Genomic DNA, 21,879 nt, shown 5'->3' with positions numbered 1-21,879 from the left:
ATCGGATGGGAAATTTCCACCGGTTTAGTTCAGTTAAATTCAGTTCTGTTAACCGCTAGCAGTCATGTTAATTTCAAATACTAAGGCGGGAAATTGACTTGTTCAAATGTTACGACCACAAAAAATGTTAATAATTCCTTATATAAATGAAATCCAATTAATCCAAGCTTCCAAATCTAGCTAAGCATTGTGATTAACAAAATAGATCCTAAGCCATTTGTGCTGAGTAACGGTGGCCTCTGTTAATTGTACTTAAAATTAAACGCTTTCTGTTAACCGTTTGCAGCCATGTTAAATTCAAACTGAAAGGCGGGAAACCGACTTGTTTAAGTTTACACAAAAATAAATATAAACGAAAGTCAATCCATTCAATCTTCCAAATGTAGCTGTGCATTGTGATTAACAAAATGTAACCTAAGCGATTTATGCTGAGTAATGGTGGCCTCGTTACCGGAACTTAAAATTAAATGTTTTCTTTTAACCGTTTGTTAAATTCAAACTGAAAGGCGGGAATCCGACTTGTTCAAAGGATACCATTTCACCAGCTGCCCACGCAATTATATCTTGAATTCCCACCAAAACTGAAAGCCAATCCTTCAATCTGCAAAATGTATTCAGCTGTAAATTGTGATTAATATGAGAAACTTTATACTTCGCACCCTGGGGACGAATAAGAGAGCCGGACTCGCCGCCGCAGGACAAATGCGGCTCAATTAATCTTCATGAAGTGGCGAAATCAAAGACGCGGTACGATGTGACTTCGAGGTGGCCAGGATGAGACCATGGTATAGATGCCTCCGAGCTGGTGAGCCGACAACATGTTGCTCGTGGGTCTGAAATACTCGCTAATACTGGCCATTAGCGGCTTTTTCCTGATGCCAGTCCATGGAACTGGGCCCGAAACTGACCAGGAGCTGCCGCATCGCATCTACCGACTCCTCGATGGACTCTGTGGAGGTCATAAACTGAGTTCAAGCTCCACTTTCGCCCTGCTGCTCTCCCAGTTCCTGATAAAACGTGAGCCCAATGAACCGTATACTCGCGATACGGATGACGGATGTGCGTATTTATTTATGCCCTGTCCATTGCAGAGAAACTGCGCTATGTGGCACCCACGCGTTACGAGAGGCAGCTCTATTACCATCTGCTGCACAGAATGGAGCACATCAGGGAGCCATCGGGATGGGTTCGGGAACCGGGCGTCCAGGGGGAGAGTATGTTTACTACAAAAGTAACTGCGTGTTATTACTTATGCTAATTTCATGGTTAGTCCTTAGCATTGTTTTTCAAAGGAATGTGCTGCTGTTGCCTCCAACGCTCAGGTTGGGGGAACTGGATGCTAATGGGGAGTACGAGCAGCTGGCTGAAATCTATTCTAAGGTCGTCAACGAGGGACAGCTGAACAGGACGCAATCGGGTGAGTTTTGAGTTCACTTTTTGGGATTATAGTGGGTTAGTTAATAATTAGAACGCATATGTTATCCTTTTGCGGGAAAACTAAATTTAATTAGTTATGAATCAGTTAAAATTATTGTTATTTATGAAAAGGTAGACTAGGAATGGGCTAGATTGAAAAGATATTATTCCAATTTAGAGGTTTAAAAAGTTAAAGTATTGGTACATTTTAGGTATAATATTCTTTATTGATTTTTTAAGAATATATAGAAGGATGAAAAGTTTAAATTTTCTTAATTATACTAAGTTATACCAGAATATTTTAGAATCATCATTTAAAATAAAGCTGTTTGTACCTTCAAAATGTAATGTGTTGGATGGTTATGATTCATGATTTTTTAAAACTACATATATGAATATATTTAGGATAGTAAGTTTTGTGTGCCTTAGTAATGCACACATAGGTATACCCCAATATTATACCCATGATATACCAACCAGATCTCTGCCTCCGGAACATTGTGGAGTTGAAGCCCCCGAACTGCAAGCTGCTCTCCGGAGAGTGTTTGGAGCTACTGGCCAGTGATGCACCAGCCTACGGATACCAGAGGACCCACCAGTAAGAGTACATTTCCTCCATCTAAGACCCATTCCAGCTCTATCTTCATCTTATCCCAGGGTCCTGCTGCTCTATGTGCTGCAGCACCAGGTGTGTGCCCCCCACCTGAGTCCCCCGCAGGTGTACGAACTGCTGGCCAGGAGTCAGTGCGACGAGGTGGAACGCGAGCAGAACGCCATCCGGAGCCTGGGGCTACCCATCGCATATCGCGATCTGTATCTGGAGCAAGGTGAGCCGGGGTCAGTGGGTTGTCGATGGTGCTCTAAGGGCCATCCTTGCTTATATCGCTGACACATATCTCTGCCACCTTTCGCTATAACATACGTATCTCTGACACCACAGCCACCATCTGCGGGTTGTTTGGCTACAATGAGTTTGTCAACTGGCGCAACGTAATGGAAATTGGCAGCTGGCTGGAGGGGGATTCGCCGAAGGATATATTGCCCGATGTTGGCGATAGTCAGCACATAAGCGATCTGGCCTTGGTATTCTATATAAATGCACTGCTTCTGCTGCATTGAGCCCCTAATCTATATCGAACCAACCCCTCCATAAATTTCGCTTCTGCTTGATAAGTTAATAAAGTGCCGCTTATTGCTTTTATGGTTGTGTCGATTTCAGCAAGTAGAGTGGTTAATACTTTTGTTATTGAACTGCATCTTGGTGGTTTAAGAGGGGGAGAGGGGGGGGGGAGAGGTACTTGGCGGAACGGAAACAACATTTGTAATGTGACACATTACTTGCGCTTGGCTGCCCGACTGATGGATATGCAGCAGGACGAGAACGACGACAACACTTTCCATTACAAAATGCTCACACTGAAGTGGAATACTAATATTTGCCCTGACATACTCGAGAACATGGAAGCCGGAGCAGCGAAGCCCGAGGGCCTGCGGAAGGAAAGGGGTCGCCGGCTGGGTTTTGGGCCCCGGCTTAGGGGTTCTGGGTTCAGGAGGTCCCCGGCTGGATATTAATGCCTCATTTGCTGAATGTCGAAGGGGTGGCTCTGTAGCGAGGGGCGCGGCATTGGGAATGCACCCACTAAGCCTGCAACAAAGCAAGTGCACTGAGCGAAACATAGACCACTTAGCCTGAAAAGATAAAACCAGACTCTTTTTGGTTCGCTTTATAAGCTGTTCAATTTATAAAAAAATCAGATAAAAACCATCTAATTTTACTAAAATATTTTCTTAAGCTTTTGATTTTAGAAGGTAATATGTTTCTGGTTTGAAGTAATATTACAAGAATAAGGAATTGCAGTTCTATAAACTATTATCATATTTATAATAGGTTATATATATAATTCTATTCCGTAACAAATAAGCTTGAGCCAGGTCTTTTAGGATCTCAGCTCCAGTGTAACTATTTTAAACATATAGAAATCTACCATTCCCATACCAACCAGGTTTCAATTCGATCCTACAAATATATTGCACTTACAAATTTTTGCATCTGGAATTTTTTTTCAGTATTTAATGGTTTTCTACAAACTACCCACTAACCTATCTGAATTTTAATGTTCCTGCTTAAAAAACTACATTAATGGGTTGTAAGATTTTTAGCCATATAAGGGGCTGTCATAAATTAAATAATACCCCAGAAGTACCGACTTAGGCGTGAGAAGACATTTCTTTAGGTGCAGACACACAGACACCCTTGTACATATGTCGTTCCCTTTTGTCGGGGGTCATGAATAGCGATGGGTCATTAGTAACGTTGACTTGTCAATGCAGCAACAACGCCGGCGACAACAACGACAACAACAACAGCAGTAACGCCGCAGACATGGCCAAGGCTCGGTTTTCATTGTGGGTGGGAGGATAAGGGGTGATGGATTGGGTCCTGGCCTCCTGGACTTGCCTGCTCCTTCTCCAATATGCATGTTTTTTTTCTTCATCATTCCTTTCGGCAGACAAACAACAACCCTTCAACAACCCTTGCAACCTGATCAGCTGACTTACTGGCCACTGCACACACACCCCCTCCCCGCGAGTAAGCCCCCCTCCTTTACCCCACCCACCGCAAGGCGTCTCGTGTTGTTTTTGTCCACGCTTGTCCTCGAGTTCATTATGGGCTTATGTCCCTTAAAGTGTGGCTGACTCTCCGGAGGTGTTTATTGTGCTGTTAACTGTTAACTCGCTGGCAGCGGCAACAACAACATGTTGTTTAACATTCTCTCCGGCTCTCTATCGCCATCGACATCGCCATCGCCACACATCCTTCATCCTTTACCGTCAACCTCGTCTCGTCTGTCTGTTGTTGTAATGCTAGCCCGAAATGTTTGACTGCTGCTCTCTCTGGTTTTCTCTTTCTCCTGCAGCGCCTGCGTGCGTGGGAGAGCACCTGCGAGAGCGCCCACCAGGCTGGACTTTGAGGGGGTGGAGAAAGGGGGAGAGAGAGAGAGCTTGTGGAGCTGCTCTAGGGTTGTCAGGTGTCCTGAAAGTGACCATTAGTTAGGTTAACTTTTTTTAAGTTGTAACACTATAAAATGTTTAGTCTCTTCAAGAGATTGTTAAAAAAAATAATCCTAATTAATACTCTATTGAAATAAAGGGTAATAAAGGTGAAGTTAGTGACAAAGTTTTTTATTTTTATGATATTTAATTTTGGTTGCCAAAAACGATTATTCAGTAAAAATCCGTTCCCATTTCATCTCTTCAAGAGATTGTAAAAAAAATTAAATTAAATTAAATTATTCAGAAAAAATCCTTTCCCATGAAAAAATAATCCTAATTAATACTGTTTTGAAATAAAGGTGAAGTTAGTGACAAAGTTATGTATTTTTATGATATTTAATTTTGGTTGCCACAAACATTCCTTTTCCATAATAATTACAACTATTTTAAACACATTAAATTAATTATTCTGAAAACTTGGAAACCTATTTTATTCAATTTCAATCAGACCTGGCTACCCTATTAGCCGAGCTTACTAGGCGAATTGAATTGGCGCCTCTTTACAACTTTACATGGCCGGATAATCGGCCAACGGATATTACAACAAAGGCAAGGACCAAGGGCTCTCCGAGTCTGGCTCTCTCTCTCCGAGCCGAGGGTTTGTTTTTTTCCTGCTCTCTCTCTCCCGTGGCAAGTGGCATTTCCATTTGCCATCCGTATTTCGACACTCATACGCTCAGTAGTCTCCCGTCAATTAGAGTGTAAAAACGTTACGCTCCACGGAAAAACAAACGGAATCGCTAGAAACGCCAGAAATCATCCGTATCCGCCGTCATCAGACATCCGCTCGCAGGATACAACCAAAATAATACATATACACAACGAATACGATAAAGCAATTGCAGGAAACTGGCCAAAACGTGGTAATTCGCCCATGATTCTGCATTTTCAAGTGCTCCGATCGAAAATTCGGCGATTCGAAAGTGCAATGTGAAAGTCAGCTTATACGACAGCTGAATGTGTCAGTGTGTGAGTGTGCGAGTACCCCCTGTGTGTGAGTGAGAGTGTGTGGGTGTGCAGGAGTGTGTAAATGTAAATACCACGAAAATCGCTGAACGCCGAAAAATAAAGCACAAGAAAGAGAAGTAGAGGAGGTGGTGTGGAGAGGAGAGGAGAGGAGCGGAGTGGAGAGAATCAGAAATCAGCGAGCAACGGTACTTGGCCAGAGGCAGTTGAAGAAGAAGAAGAGGGAGCTGAAGAAGAAGCAGCAGCAGGAGCAACAGAAACCGTAAGGATTTGTTCTTGTTCTCTCAGTGTATGCCTGTGTGTGTGTGTGTGAGTGTAGTTTAAGGAGACGGAAAAATGCGAAATGAAATAATGGAAATTTATGTGGGCACTCCACTGCCCTTCCAAGCACATACAAACATACATACCCACCACTCACATTGCACACATACACACCACTTACCCACTTTTATTTATTGCGATTTTTGGGTCAAACTAAAGTTGCAATGATGATGTTGATAATTACCAGTTCGTTCACATCGCCAGCAGTTCAAAAGTCTTTGGGGGAGTTGCCCCTTTTCCGCCCACACGCACACACAAGCACTCACGTAAAATCACCCACTCACACATACAAACGCCCCCTTGAGTTGGGCACATATATATATACGTGCGTGTGTGTGTGCTTCCTTTTGTTTTAGTCCTTGCTGGGAAAATTACTTTGTTGTTGTTGCTGCTGTCGTTGTGGCAAGGAACGCGGTCTTTGACAGCTTTCAAGTAAAGCGCGCACCTGCGAATTCGCCATAAATTAGGCCCGCGTCCCGCATATAGGAGGATATACATTTAGTGCGACGTTTGCCCGATGCCTAAGCACTCAAAGCGCAAGCAGGATAAGCCGCAAAGAGAAAAACGCGCCAAACCTCAAGGCTATCACAGTGGATACTAGGCCTAGAGTATCTCTTGGTAACAACCTGAAAAATCAAAACATTATTTATAAAGAGGGCTTGAGTTGACGGATACCTAGATTTGGTTGAGGTTTTTTATCACAAATTTAGTGTAGCATACTTTTCAGCACCTTTTTCACATAGGATTTCACTCAAAAGCCCCTGAATACATTACTATTTTATTAAGTACATCACATTTTTAATTAACTAAAGCAGTATAATTCGGTTTTGTATTAGGTTTCACTATCTTCCATTTGAAATTAAATATTCATTCATACTAGGGTTAGAGTACTCTTGGCAACATCATGTACAGCCAGAACATTTTCTTTTCAAAGTGCTTGAGTTCATGAGTACTTTCTTTCACTGGGATAGAAACCTAGATTTGGTTGAAGTGTTTAGCACAAATTTTGTGTTGCATACTTTTTAACACATGTTACTCATAGGACTTCAACCAAATGCCCCTGAATATTACTTCTGTATGCTTACAGACCCTTTAGAGAAGAAAACCAAACAACCTTTTAATTAATTAGTGATGGTTTGGTAAGGGGATCTGGTTTGTATTGGCCATAGTTCATATCACTGCCGAATCATATTTATTCAATACTTTAAAAATAACATGTATTTACTGAGGCTTACTAAAACAGAAAATTCGTACCAAGGGATTATATTTTCGTTGATTTCGTTTTGAATAATTTTTTTCCATCACATTTATTAGTTTGTTATTGAAAGCTACGTAAACACAGTTTGGTATTTCAATGTAAGCTCTGTACAGTTCATGTAAGCCACATGCAAATTGTTTTTGCGCTAAATATAAACTCTGAGTGCTTGGTAACCGAATATTTTAAGTTAATTAAAACGGATGCAGATAGTAGTTCAAAGGTTGTCAATTGGTTTATACGTATCAGTTGCTGACCGCTTTATATTATAATTGGATTTATTTTAAGGTCAACTCAAATATATTTTCCATTTAATTACTGGATGGTTGTTAGAGGTTTTGGATTTCAATCTGTATAATAATTTTTTCTTGCACCAACTTAGGTTAAGAGGTATTAGATCTCGTGCCTGTGATTAGTTTTTCATGAAAAATCCTTGTCCAGAAGGTCATGCATATTTATCAGATTTCGTGTTTAAATAATATTACAGAGTGATTTACTTTCTCTGTCAGGGAAAACCCTGAACATAGGTGGTCTGTGCACCTAGGGCTTCCCTTAAAACCACCTTAATGTGCTGTAATAGCGTCGCAGATTAGCCCAATTAACGTGGCTCCACTGTGGTTGTCTCTGCGTTGTCTCTGGCCTGTCATTTCGAACAGTTTGGGGAGTCAGAAGTCTGGCATGCGTGAATCGAGTTGATTCGAGTTCCTCCCCTCAAGAACCCTCGGTTCCCGAACCTTCGAATCTACAACCCCCCATTGTTTTTGTGTGTATTTTGTGGTTGCTGGCCATCCAATTGGCTCTCCACGGATTTTGTGCTCTATTTACCTGCCTTATAAAAACACAATTTATTGCTGGACTAACGTTTTCCCTTTGTATTTGGCTGCTGCCTCAGCTTCAGCTTCTGTTTTCTGTTTTCCGCTCCTGTTTCCCATTTTCCATTTTCTTTTCACCACTTTTATTGTATACCGCTGTTTCTGTTGCTGTTGCCGTTTTAGTTTTCGTTTGCAACTTAACTTTTCCGTTCTGTGGGTCTGATTCCGTTCGCCCGGGGACTTCCCCTTTATTGGCTTTCTGTATAAAGTTTTTTGCGTGACATCAGCCATGGATATTATTCCGCTGGCTGCCATTTTGTTTGGCCTTGTTTGCCTTTTGAATCAATAAACTAGCCATGGAATCGAGAGCAGGTCCTAAATAATTGAAAACCCAGCTGAGGTTTAGGTTTATGCCACCTCACAAATGGTTAAAATTCCGCTCCAAAGCAGGCAACACTTTTTGGGTAAGGCAGTCGAATAATTCGTTTACCACTTATCCGGCTCACTTTCACTGCAATCTGAACCCGAAACCCCATAGTTTTCGGGCCATGGTGGTATCTCTGGACAAAAGTTTGCGACTCTCCAGAGCAATTTGATCATTTGTTATGGTCGGTACCAAAGGGGAACTCTCTGGCATTCCGGCAAAAAATTCCGCCTCACTTTGTGGTCACGTACTATCTGTAGTGGGCGAAAGTTTTGAGTTTACGATTTACGATGCATAAACTTTATGCCAGAGCTTTCACTCAACTCAAATAAAAGTCGGTAATCTGTGATAAATGACCCCGGCGACGAATATGGATTCCACAAAGCCAACTCACTATCAGATGAAAGGCCGCTGCCCAATGAGCTCTTAATTGTGTAATTAAATCACTGCCACTTGAAGCATTCATTTTTCTCCATTAGGCTAATTGGTTGGATCAACTTTTTCGAAAAAAAGCAAGAATCAAGTATGGTTATTAAAGAGGAGTCAGTTTTTGGATGGAAGTTTTTGTGCAGATTGAGCGACTGCCTATTAATTTCCGATGCCCATGCGTTCTAATTAGTTTCTGAGGTCGCATTTTCCAGGCAAATGAGCGCACGTTTTTGTGCCGCTGCTTACCTGAATAATGAGTTTTCCATCCACACACTAACACACACACACACATCGGCGTCGTCCTGCAATTGGGCTCTTGAAAACGTAAAGCCGGTGGAAAACTGGGGGAATCCCCCTTTCAACGGTGGCACCCACACAAAAGACTGGGCTTCAACATTCTACACTGCTGGCCATTCGGAGGCGTCGTACCGGAAAGAAATGCCATTAAAAACGCAATAAAAATGCAAAAAAAAAAGAAGGAAAATACAAAAAAAATAAAACGGGTTGGTTCTGGGGGAAATCCCGAATGAAAGAAATGCGAAAATATAACGTAGAGAGTGTGCAAATACAAGCGAATACAAAAAGAAGTATGTGGGTAGTATGTCAACCTCACCGTATAGTGTGCGTGTGTGTGCCTCTGTGTGTGTAAATAGCCAAGGTGGAAAAATCGATATAAATGAATACGCCAACATTTGGTCGCCCCCAAAAAAAACAAGAAAAACATACGAAAAACGAAACCTCGACTGTCTCAACTTGAGACAGTGCGGAATGGCGATGGGTTTTTTAGCCCTTACGTCAAACTTATAAAAAAACGAAAAGTTTCTTGCACGCACAGCCATCGCGAGTGCTTACCCACTCGTACAACCAAACCTCCTCTCTCCCCCCCCCCCCCCCACACACACACACACTCGTGCAGCAAAGGAAAACCCCAAGGGGAGAAAGTAGGGGGTGGTGGGGGAAAACCTCTCGAGGCCGTAGGCAGTCAACGCGATTTTAAGCGCAGGCATATGAAAATTGCCATAAAAATATATAGTAAGCGTGTAACGCAGTTTTCACAACGATTGCAAGCTTACACTATCTTTATTGGGATGTCTTATGTCAGAGTAATGTTTGCTATTGACCCAATGTCAGGGAAGTCAGGATCTTATCCTTCGGTTTTGGAATAGAAGACATTTAATTTATATGATGTTACAATTGTTACAAAACTAAGACTAACAAAACTCTAAATGCTAGGGCCATGGACTATGGGTAACTAAATAAATAAGAGTAAAAATACATTTTATTGGGGAATTACCAAATATATCGTTTTTCAAGATCTCAATGTTTATAGGTTCAAACGTTCAGCGGAAACTAAATCAGTAAAAGTAGAGAAAAGTACCAAATTTAAGACCTTAATGTATATAGGTTCAAAAGTTCATCGAATACCTTTATATATAACAATTTTTTCTAATTAGTCTTAAACAATTGTGCTCTTAACGCATCTATTTTCATCCAATTTCTACTTACCAACAACCGAATGAAACACCAAAATAAGGCAACATCAGCACAAACAGTTAATAGAGGCAACTTCCCGTTGGTTAGCTTAATTAATCAAATCAAACATCCGTTCGTCTGGGGGACTTCCTGAATCTGGATGCCTCGTAACCCCGGAGGGGCACCAAAGAGTATAAATAAATAAAGGCAGAAAGACAAAGAGTGGGGAGCAAAGAAGGAAGAGGAAGAGCAACCGAAACAGCGGAGATGCTGCGGCTGCAATGTTTGCCCCAGTAAGTATGCTACACATTTCTCGAGCACGGGTTAAGTGTGCAAAAGAGATGGCAGCATGGCGGGAGAGAGAGAGATATCACAGAGGAAGAAGAATGAGACAGGAGATGTGTGTGTGTGTGCCACCAAGGCTTAACAACATTTGCACGCGTTTTCCCCTCCATCTCAAAGACATTTGACATTTCAATTTCAAATTGGCCAGCGAAAGAAGGCCCCAAAAATGGGCAGAAAGAAAATTTCGGATTTTTCCATCTTCGATTTTTGCCCTTTTCGAATACTGTTGCCATCTGCCCATCGAAGTATCTATGCCCGCTTATTTGCTATGCAGGGTAGACACTTTGCCGAATTGTGCTCGTATTGATTTCTAATTACTCGACCACACAGTATTTGGCTTAAGGTAGGACGCCAGGTGGCATGTCAGGTGGTTGGCATTTTGGGTGTGGGTAATAGGAGTGGCCACGCTGATGTGGGGCTTTGTCTATTTGTTGTGGCGGCGTTGCCATGGTGGCTCCTATTGATTTTACCAACGCCATGAATCATGCCAGAGCTCAAGCCTATGCTCCTGTGTGCATGGAGAGAAATTAAAATCTATTCAATTTGGAAAGACCTAAGAACACTCTATACACCTTCTGAAGGCAATGTCAACCATACCATATACCAATAATGTTTTCTAGAACGTTAGATTTTTCCAGAACCTTAAATTACAAGAGCATGCATAAAAAGTTAACCATTTCGCACTTGTTTTTAATTTAATCTTTAATTTTTGTAACCTCAATAATGTTTGTATATGAATACAAAACTTCTGTTATGTTTTTTCCGCGATTCCTGACTAATTACAATTTTTTTGTGTGAAACCATAATTAAATTAAGGTTCAAATTAACATGAAATTATGAAAAAACGTTGTAACCAATTAAGAATCACTGGAAAACGAATGTTTAAGAAAGGAGTTCACAGATAGACTGAGTTCTAAACATATGTATTCTGATATTATAATAAAATAACCCTATCAATCATATGATTTTCTTGATTATAATCATTAAAGTATGCATTATTCTTAAATTCCCATCTTAAGTAAGACCTCGTTTTTTTTCTGTGTGTATGGTTAAGCTCGCCACCTTGTTCACCCAGTTCCTTCCCATCGCAACCCCCCTCTTAACCTGCGATGTTCCATTTGGCCACTGCGTGTTTAGCAATTTGTGGTTATATTATAATGACCACTTGATTTGCGTTTGCGTTGGCTTGAGCTCTTGCCTTTGCTTTTACCGCCTACTAATTGCGCGCTTGTGTCGCATTTGTGTGTACATACTTTCAGGTTGTACTAGGGCCGCAGGAGCTCTGCTACCAGGAGGTACGGAGCCAGGAGGACCAAAGGACTTGCGGCAGGAACAGGAGCAACAGTCGCGGAGGCAACGTTGAGACGCATGCACGCTCCATGCTCGCCGCTGGCTGATGGCCAAAGGACTCGGAATCGCAATCGCAATCGCAATCGGAACTGTAACTGGAACTCCACATCATACGAACTCAATTGAATTGAGCGCGCCCTCCCAAAAATAAAAGAGGAACCCTCGAACCCTTGAACCCTTCGCCGCATCAAGCATACGCCCCATTGCGCACACACCTGTGGACAGAGTGCAGCATGTCAACTTCAAAGCATCACCATTACCAGGTCCTCACCGTGTGGCTCCTCCTCATCCTCCTGTCATCATCATCAACGGCCAGCGCCGCAGTGAGTGCCATTGCGGAGCCCGAGGAGGCGGCCTTTCAAGGTGCGTTTGACAACCGAATATACATACCAATGCCTCCCCTGATTTCAAGTGCCTAATTGTGAAATTTTGGGGCATTTCAGTTTTGAAGAGCTTGGGGTGTCGACATTGGGGATATCAATAAACGAGGCCCTATTGTGTAGCCTTTGACATTAATGAGCGACTTAATTATGCGTGAGAGTGGGCCAAAAACCAGAAAAGCAGAAAACCAAAACCAAACCCAACGGACAGAGCGGACAGAACGGACAAAACCCAACGGACAGAACGAACAGAATGGTATGGGATCGAAAGTTATGCAATGGCTGTTGTCAAATTTCCAGATCCATGGAGGCGAATCTGTCATTGGCGACGATGCTGATGTGTGCTGCTGACACTTCGATTTCAATTGCATACAAAATGCGATTTTTCAATTTCAATTTGAATACGCAATGCATGGCCGGCGGGCAAAGGAGTTTCAAAGGGGTTTGATGGTGGTGGGGGGGAGGTGGGTTGGCATGGGAGCTGTGTGACAACCAACCAGCTCTTGTGTGCATATGCAAATGGGTTCGTGTGCTTGTCCTCTGTGTCCAGTGCACTTTAATCGTCCCCACAGTTGCTTAATCAACTAGCAAGCCTGCATGCATGCACGAGCTTTGTTGGAAACGAATCCCCCCCTGGTCCGCACCTACGCCCATGTGCATCCTACAAAACCCCCCCTTTGATGGCACTTTAACAGAGTAGCTGACGTGTTCGTGTCTCCATCTTCAGAAAGTGCCTCTGCGTTCGTTCCATTTAATACAATGTGTGACGTAAGTGCCGGGCCACTCGGGCGTATGCGTAATGCTTGTAATGTTTTACTTTTTTTATTTACTTCTCCCCATATATACATATATGTGTGTATTTTTCCCCAAACGAGTTTCCTCCTTCCTTTTGCAATGGCACAAATTCGGTGTCAAGTGAGTGGGTTCTGAGAATGCAAGCCAAATGGCTCTGATTTTGATCCTTTTGCCGTGCCCTGCCTATGGAATTTGCATTTAAATTGCCGTCGAACTGGGGTAGGGCAAAAACTTTTCCATTAACCGTAAAATAACCACGCAAAACTATCGGCCAACTGAGTTATTTAAGTAGTCATTATGCATTTGAAATGCTGCCATGGGCCAGCAGTAAATTACGAAAAGCGTATGCCATCACAGTCAGGAGCAGACGAAACCAGACCAGAAACCAGGCCCAAAGTCCTTAAAGCTTATTAGAATTTATTGCGGACACGTCGGTCACACCCAGGAACACACACACTCCTGGGCTGAAGGAATAAGCGGAGGGGGAGTCAGAGACATGGACGTAGACGTAGACAGACAGGACACTCAACTAAGCTCAACTGAAGTGAACTGAAATTATGAACCGAAAAGCGGGCCAAACCCAAAGTTCCCAAACGCTCCGCTCCCACTATCGTCCATCTATCTATAGAAGGCTTTAGCCATAACTATGGCTATGCTAACTGAACAATCCCCTTTCTACTTTCTACCCCCCTCGAAAACAGGCCACTGCGGACACACCAGCCCCTGCGACCAACTATGCTACGAGATCCACGATGGAATGTACGAGTGCGACTGCATCGAGGGCTACGAGCTGAACAAGAACGGTTACAGCTGTCAAGGTGCGTTCCGGATGGTTGTATATCCCATGTGGGAAAGGGTTTTAGATTGGGAATGGCTGTGAGAATGCATAGATGCAGATCCTAGCCTGCCAGGCCACAAAATTGATTTGCCATTTCGGTTATTATTTGGAAATCACCTGTAATGGATGGCATCCAAGTGGGCTGGATCTGGATTAGCCGGCGATTAAATTTGCATTCCCCATTCTCTTGTTATTCATTTATTTGTTCGAATTCAGGTTTGTTTGGGGAATTATTATTTTGCAATTGTTTTTGGACCCTACAACAATGTCAATGCCCCCCGGCAGGCCGACAAATTGATATTTTTGTGTATGTTTTGCATTTAATTTGTGAATTCTCGACGGTGTGTCAAAAAAATTACATGCCATACAACCAGTTTTAAAGCTAACATGCAGTATTTACCCTCATTGAAAATCACAAATGTTTGGCTAATGGAAGGGCTATGAATAGTTATAACAAAAATATGTTTGAAAATTTAAGACTATTCAGAATATCATTTAGATCACCCAGAAGTATTGCGAAGGGTAAATTTGTATTCACACTTTTTTGAGTAGAAAAGTTCTTGAAATCAAATGGATAGTACTCTATTCTTTGTTTTTTTTGAGTCGAAGCGATGCCTAAATAGAGATGCAATTTGGTTTTTTGAGTTAATAATCCTAAAAATAGTTCACATCGATTTATAGAATTTGAGATTAACTAGATCTTTGCTAACTATTTAGAAATATTTTAACTGAATATATATTAAGAAGCATTTAAGAATATGCTTACTTTACTATATTTTGTTTTCAGTTATTTATTACTAACTTGTCTTAGTATTAACTTAAACTAGTTTCTTACGTTTTCAAAAGGCAAACATATTAGGACCTTGTGAAAGTTTTCACGTTAGTGAGTACAAGGATTCCTTACTAAGGGTTTAAAAACGTTAATCTCTTTAATTTCTCATGTTCATTCACTGAATTTAATTAAAATGGATGATTTCCGTTGTGCATCCCCCGTAACTTGATCCTTTTTGATTTTCCAGTAATTAACGCCACTGCCAATGGCTTGGATGGGCGTGGCAAGTCGGACGAGGATGTGCTCTACCAGAAGGGCGCCTCGTTCAGTGCCAAGTTGGCCAACGACGATGTTGGTAAGGAGATGGCCAAGTCGCCGTTCGCCGGATCCAACTCGCAATCCGCATTGCCGGCGGGCAATGGAAACGGAGAGGATGAATCCGATTCGGGTTCCGAAGGAGATAGCTACGACTATGGCGAGCAGGAGGATAGCAATTCGGAGACACAGGAGCAGAAGCAGAAGCAGCAATCGCTGAATCTTCAGCAGCAGCAACAGAAAGTCAATTCAAACGATTACTACATATCAGCGGAGAGCATCAACTTCAATTCGGAGTCAGAGTCTGAGGGTCAGGAACCGGATGTGGCCGACTTCAAGGCGGCTAGCACAGCGCCCCCGACTCCCAGCAGAAGCACCACAAGGGAAACCACCTCCACCAGCACCACAACCACGACCACAACAACCAGAAGGGCACCCAGCTCAAACGGGGGAACCCAGAACCAAAACCGAAACCAAGTGGATGTGGATTACGGCGAGGATGGCAGCGATGACTATAGCTACAGCTACAAGTCGGACATGTCCGTCTACGACGATGTCAACAATAATCAATTAAACTTAAGACGCAACAGCAAATCGCAAACATATCAGCAGACAAGCAATACCAACACGGCCAAGAACCGGAGGAGGAACCCCATTGTAACCAGCAATAAGGTCCAAATGCATATCACTAGGGAGTCCACTTCCAACATATCTACAGTGGGAGCCATGACAACAGACAGGTGGGTCGTAAAAGTATATAGAGTGGGTTGGAATTCCTCGACCAATATAAAGTTAGGGGGGTTAGAGTATCCTCTTGGCAAACATTTCTTTGTTGGTCATGTGCAACTTAAGTATGCAGAAATTGTATGAATTCTGGAGCCACTTATGTACGCATATTGTGGCTGTCAAAGCTGCATAAGCTTAGTAATATTTTAAAACTAAATTAATGAAGTCTAATCAACCAAAGCAGCACACCCACTTGCAATCTGGATTGTGGCCCCGATGGAATCTGTGCCTTGGAGGCCACTGCGGCCAGCTCTCGATGTCTTTGTCCCTTTGGCAAAACGGGCACGGGCTGCCAGGAGGGTAAGTGGTTCAAAGGAGGATTAAAGGACTTGTAAACTACAATTTAGTAACTCCCTTAACCCCCAGATATTCGAGCCCATGTGCCGCGCTTCGCCAAGCGATCCTGGCTAGCATTTCCGGCTCTCCATGGTGCCTACAAGCATGTTCAACTCCGCATCGAATTCCGTCCAGAGTCTTTTGACGGCATTATCCTACTGAGTGGAGAGCGTGATGATCTCACGGGTGACTTCATGGCACTTCTATTGAACAAGGGCTTCGTGGAGTTCTGGTTCGACTGTGGATCCGGTGTGGGCAGCGTACGATCCCGCGAGACCATCCTACTCAACGAGTGGAACTCAGTGATTATCTATCGTCATCGATGGGATGCCTGGCTGGTGCTCAACCATGGCACCAAGGTTCAGGGTAGATCCAATGTGAGTTAACCCTTCTAAAGTTGGAAAACCCTTTCCTATACGATTTCAATCTTCTCCAGGGCTTGTTCTCACGCATTACCTTCCGAGAACCAGTGTTTCTGGGTGGGATTGGCAACATAACTGGATTGACCAAGCGATTGCCTTTAGCTGAGGGTTTTTCCGGCTGCATTCGTCGCTTTGTAGCCAACGAACATGACTACAAGTTCACAGAGCATCCGTTGGGCGATGTCATTAATGGATTCGATATACGTAAGTTATAAGGGATACTCTTGTAAACTCCCTCTTATATCACATCATATCATATCACAGAGGACTGCTCCACGGATAAGTGCGTAAGATATCCTTGCCAGCATGGTGGCAAGTGCCTGCCCTCAGATCAAGGTGCTATATGCCTGTGTCCCATTGGTTTTGTTGGAGATCTCTGCGAGATTCGAATGGATCTGCAGGTTGGTGTTATTTGACGAATTACCTCCCCTTTCGGTGGTCCTAATGTAGTATTTCTTTTTAGGTTCCCGCCTTTAATGGGTCATCGTTCCTGCGCTATGCACCACTGGGCGATAGTGCCCTTATCTGGTTAGAGCTGAAGGTGACTCTTAAGCCGGAGCAGGCAGATGGACTAATACTCTACTCAGGTCCGGAACATCGAGGAGACTTTATAGCCCTTTACCTAAACGATGGCTTTGTGGAGTTTGCCTTTGATCTGGGCAGTGGTCCAGCTTTAGTCAGGTAAGTGTAACACCTATTACGTTTAAAGGAAATCACTAATGGATTGTATGGCGTTCCTCTTCACAGAAGTGAGCATTCCCTCAGTCTGGGTCAATGGCACACCATCAAGATCTCTCGAACAGCACGACTAGCGGTGCTCAAGGTAGGAAGTCTTTGACGTCTCCTTCAACTTCCCTTGCTCACCTCTTGATTTTCATTCCCCCAGGTGGATCAGCACCAAGAGGTCATGACCATCTCGTCAAATGGCTTTTGGCACTTGTCGCTGGAACAGAATCTCTTTGTGGGTGGCGTCAACCATGTGGATCGCCTGCCCCTGGACCTCAAGTACAAACCTTTCTTTGTTGGGTGCATCCAGAAGGTGGGTAGTATTGAAACACCACTTCCGTTTTCAATTTCCCATTGTATACCTTTGTTCACCCCTCACAGATTGACATCAATGGCCACTCGCTGGGCATTGTGGCGGAGGCTCTGGGCGGCAGCAACATCGGCAACTGCCCCCACGCCTGTGTGGCGCGACCCTGCGGCCCACTGGCAGAGTGTGTGCCCCAAATGGAGAGCTACGAGTGCCGCTGCAGCATCCACAACGAGCGCTGCAACAAGGCCGCCGAGGTGCCGCCCGAGCAGCTGCCCGAGCTGGCCCTCCACAAGTCCAAGGTCCTCGAGACGAAGGACAATGGCGAGGCGGTGAAGAAGGTGTCTGGCCTGGCGCACAAGAAGCATTCCAAGAAGCACAGGAATTTGCATAAGCTAACCCCTGCCAAGAGCACAAGTAGCACCACATCCACCACCACCACCACCATCACCTCTACCACAACCACTGAAAATCCCGAGGGGTTGGAGGAAGCCACTGCGGGGGCGCTAAGCAACGAGGAAATCGAAGATGATATCATATTCCGCTTTGTGCAGCAGCAGCAGCAGCAGAAGGAGCTCAAGGAGCAGCAGCAGCAGACGTCCACTCCTGCCCCATCCACAAGCACCGCTTCACCCAAACCCAAAGCCAAGCCCAGGTTTGCTGGGAAGCACCATGCCAGCAAGCATGAACACCACCAGAAGCCCAATGCCGCCTTCACCCACAAACTGAGTCGCCTGCCCACCCACTACGAGAGTTTCCAGACGAACCCCGACAGCGACATCCTTACCTTCGAGGATAACAACGACTGGGTGGCCAGTCTGCAGCAGCAGGAGTACGGCGATGCCATGGCGGCCAGCCAGTCGCCATTGATTGCGGAGGACGGAAACCCTGGTAACCCCCAATCAAGTGACAGCAATAACAATAACAACGAAGAAGACGATGAGAACGCCTTTGTGTTCGATGAGTCGCTGTTCGACGCCTCCGATGGAACGGAGGAGTACCAGCGCAAGCAGCTGGCCCAGGACATGAAGCGCATCATGTCCAACTCGAATGCGCACTCGAGTCACAAGAAGGCGGAGGTCCAGTTCCCCTCGCAGCCCAGTCAAGATGGGGGTTTGCCCAACGAAGACACCTCTCAGTACAGCGACGATTACAACGATGATGAGCTTCTCACGCCTGTGCTGCAGTCCGGGGAGGAAGTCAAGTCCAGCACACCCCAGACCCACACCGATTGGAGTCTCCTCAAGAAGTTCGACCTATCCGCCGAGCATCAAACGCAGATCCAGGGGGTACGCAAGAACTTTGGGGCCTGCTTTGCCGGCAGCGACAGCTATTTCCACTACAACGACGCGGACACCATGAGCCAGGTGATCAGCTACAGCATCGACCTCAACCTGCGCATCAAGACGCACTCGGAGAACGGGGTGATCCTGTGGACGGGACGCCAGGGAACGACGGAGGAGCACGACGACTACCTTTCGCTAGGCATCGAACAGGGGTGAGTTAGATATGGGATTATCATTGAACTTGGAAAGTAATATTGCCTTATGCACCCTAGGTACTTACACTTCCGCTATGATTTGGGATCTGGCGAGGTTGACATCCGCTTCAATGGCACCAAGGTCAGCGATGGCCTGTGGCATCGTGTGAGAGCTATAAGGTAAGCATTGAAAACTATATTGCCTACAAGGAATAGATAGATCTGAAGTCAACCCAATTTAAATGAGCTGATTGAAATGCTATTTTATAAGTGGATTCGAATGTACAATGTGCTAATGTCGAATAACATTAATGTAGTCTGGTTGATCACTTCAATTAGAGTGATCTTAAACCTTATAAGGAATGGTAGGTTCTGAACTCAACCAATTGGGAAATAAGTTTTAAAAAATGTTATCTCATATTTCGATTCGAAAATACAATATACAATACAATAGGTAAATGTCGAAGGACATTCATTATTTCTCATTGATCACTTTAATATAATTCATTCTGATCCTAAAAAGGAATAGTAAGTTCTGAGCCTAACCCATGCAATTTTTTTTTGGATTGGAAAATAGTATGGGCAAATGTCGAAAGACATTACTCCCTTTTGTTTGATCACCTCAATATTACTAATGCTAATCTCATACCATTTCAGAAACTCTCAAGAGGGCTACCTAGAGGTGGATGGAAGAAAGACAGCCACACTGAGAGCCCCTGGCAAACTACGCCAGCTAAACACAGACACGGGCCTGTATGTGGGTAAGTATCTAGGATTTAATTACCCTTCCAGAAAAGATTCAAAAGAATTCGCGCTTTGTAGGTGGCATGCCCGACGTGGGATACTTTACGCACCAGCGCTACTTCAGCGGAATCGTCGGATGCATCTCGGAAATCGTCCTAGCCGGCGAAATGAAACTGAACTTCGACCCCAACACGCTGGGAACGGAGCACAATGTGGAGACGGGCCTCCTATGAAACGCTGCACGCACGCCTCAAGACTTTTGATATCGACTAGTTTAAATGTTATGTTAACCACACAAATGTCCTTCGTCGGTTTGTGTTTGTACAAATACGCTTTTAAAACAAAAAAAAACAGAGAGAGAGAGAGTTAGGGTGAGGAACATTTTTTTACACCAGGTGACGCAGGAGTGACGAACTAAATCTAGAAGGGAAACATACTACATATTATATACAAGCATATTGAGTATATACAAAGGCATACATAGATATATATATATTTAAAAGCAGAGGAAACGAAAAACCAAAAACCAAAACCCAGAAACCAAAAAAACCAAGGCACGCTTCTTATAGAGCCTGTGACTGTCAATACTTCAGATCGGAATAGTTTATATATAACTTTAGCAAAGGATTTATATCGGAGGAGTATGTCATATAGAATATGAAACGAGATATAAGAGCGGAAAAATCTGAGTAACCAAGCTGTCCATTTGGCGCGAAAATTGACGATTAACGAATATCGATAGCGATACTTTAGTGTGTGGTCGCTTTTTTTGAACGAACCGTTACGCTTTAAATGCAGAGCTGCCATCTTTTTGTACCACACACACACAGTAACACAGATACACACACAGATACAATACACATACTAACACGCACTCGAACTAACACGGCTACAAATGCAAATTGGCAATTCTTTCGTTTTTCGCATTGCTGTACCTTAAACTATGAACTGTAAACTGTATAACTGTACATTCTGTACTATTTGGCGCTTCTTGGAAGGTCTAGTCCAAAAATCGAACGAATCAAAGACCGGAAGTTGGTGGATGAGATACGATGAGATGATGTGAGTTAGGATGAGGAAACAAACATATTAAGTGGTAAGTTAATAAATGTGTAGCGTGTACTAGATCGTAAGTCAGCACACTCGAAAACACACACAAACACACTCGGTCACATACACACGCCTGCCTATATTAACTTTTATATCAAAATCGTAAGATACTAAAGACACCAAAGAAACTTAAGACATACGTAAGGACACCAAACACTCGAACACACACGCTGAACCAGATTAAAAAAAACTTGTGAGCGATTTTTAACAATTTATACTAAACAATACAACACACACTACAACCACTAAACAGAGACAACAACAACAACAACAACTAGCTAATGGAAACCAAACAAAAAAAACGAACGCAAAGCAATTTAACAATCCCATAGCGAAATTTTAAAATGCGAGACAAACAACTAATCCGAATAGCCTGTTGAAACAATTGTAAAAGAGAGCGAACAAAGTAAATGGTAATGGTAAATAAAACAAAAATAACTAAGGAGGGAAACGTTTGTATTCGTCTTATGAGTATAATTTTGTAGCTTAATGAGATAACAACCACGTATGTAGTTATATATACATCATAAACACATATGCGTAACTATATATGACTATGAGAAACTATAGAAACAATGGCGTAAAATGAATAAAGAAATCACAACCACCAATCAATGTAAAACTAAATTAAACGACATTCAATGTAGCTTATTTATATGACAAGTGAAAGTCGAGGCATTGAGATATTTAATTTCGTACATTGGTTTGCAGAAAATAAAGATAAAAAGATTCTAAGCGGTGTTGTTTTGGTGTTATGGGGAGGGGGATTTTATAAATTTGAATTTCGCGCGCCTTAGCGGTTAGCGGTTGGAACTGATTAACCTTATGCGGTTAACCGTTGGAACTGGTTCAAAATAGTGCTTCGTGCACTTAACCGGTTAGCCAATGGTGAACTAGTTCTACTAAGAAACTAGTCAAATTCAGCAATCTAATATAGAAAAATATTAAACTTTAGTCGTCTCCAAATATATACAAGCTGTAAACTTATATTTTTATTTCAAATTTTAAGACTTACTTTTGTAT

The 21,879-nt window shown here is 43.2% G+C and overlaps 2 protein-coding genes across 4 annotated transcripts; both read left to right on the top strand.

The window, feature by feature from the left end:
• The first annotated feature begins 802 nt into the window (after nucleotides 1-802).
• Nucleotides 803-2,619, top strand: LOC119550978. The gene is made up of 6 exons (XM_037860013.1): nucleotides 803-1,017; nucleotides 1,092-1,214; nucleotides 1,271-1,417; nucleotides 1,897-2,014; nucleotides 2,074-2,243; nucleotides 2,357-2,619. Exons 1-6 carry the CDS (start codon nucleotides 819-821, stop codon nucleotides 2,533-2,535), a joined length of 936 nt encoding a protein of 311 aa, XP_037715941.1. The 5' UTR covers nucleotides 803-818; the 3' UTR covers nucleotides 2,536-2,619.
• Nucleotides 2,620-5,159: 2,540 nt separating this feature from the next.
• On the top strand, nucleotides 5,160-21,249 carry LOC119550384 (pikachurin). 3 transcript variants are annotated; one of them, XM_037859034.1, is made up of 15 exons: nucleotides 5,160-5,333; nucleotides 11,755-12,208; nucleotides 13,722-13,838; nucleotides 14,878-15,685; nucleotides 15,913-16,031; nucleotides 16,098-16,444; nucleotides 16,504-16,693; nucleotides 16,754-16,890; nucleotides 16,953-17,170; nucleotides 17,237-17,312; nucleotides 17,376-17,528; nucleotides 17,597-19,020; nucleotides 19,081-19,182; nucleotides 19,660-19,763; nucleotides 19,825-21,249. In XM_037859034.1, the coding sequence occupies exons 2-15, from the start codon at nucleotides 12,079-12,081 to the stop codon at nucleotides 19,977-19,979; spliced, it is 4,080 nt and encodes a 1,359-aa protein (XP_037714962.1). In that variant the 5' UTR covers nucleotides 5,160-5,333; nucleotides 11,755-12,078; the 3' UTR covers nucleotides 19,980-21,249. The 3 variants fall into 3 exon arrangements, with proteins under 3 accessions (XP_037714962.1, XP_037714963.1, XP_037714961.1); XM_037859035.1 differs by having other exon boundaries at nucleotides 5,160-5,698; nucleotides 15,916-16,031; XM_037859033.1 differs by having other exon boundaries at nucleotides 5,160-5,698.
• Nucleotides 21,250-21,879: the final 630 nt, after the last annotated feature.

Source organism: Drosophila subpulchrella, chromosome 2R (assembly GCF_014743375.2).
Source record: "Drosophila subpulchrella strain 33 F10 #4 breed RU33 chromosome 2R, RU_Dsub_v1.1 Primary Assembly, whole genome shotgun sequence".
Classification (NCBI taxonomy): domain Eukaryota; kingdom Metazoa; phylum Arthropoda; class Insecta; order Diptera; family Drosophilidae; genus Drosophila; species Drosophila subpulchrella.
The sequence above is the reverse complement of the archived record's forward strand: the minus strand, read 5'-3'. Positions and strand labels throughout refer to the sequence as shown.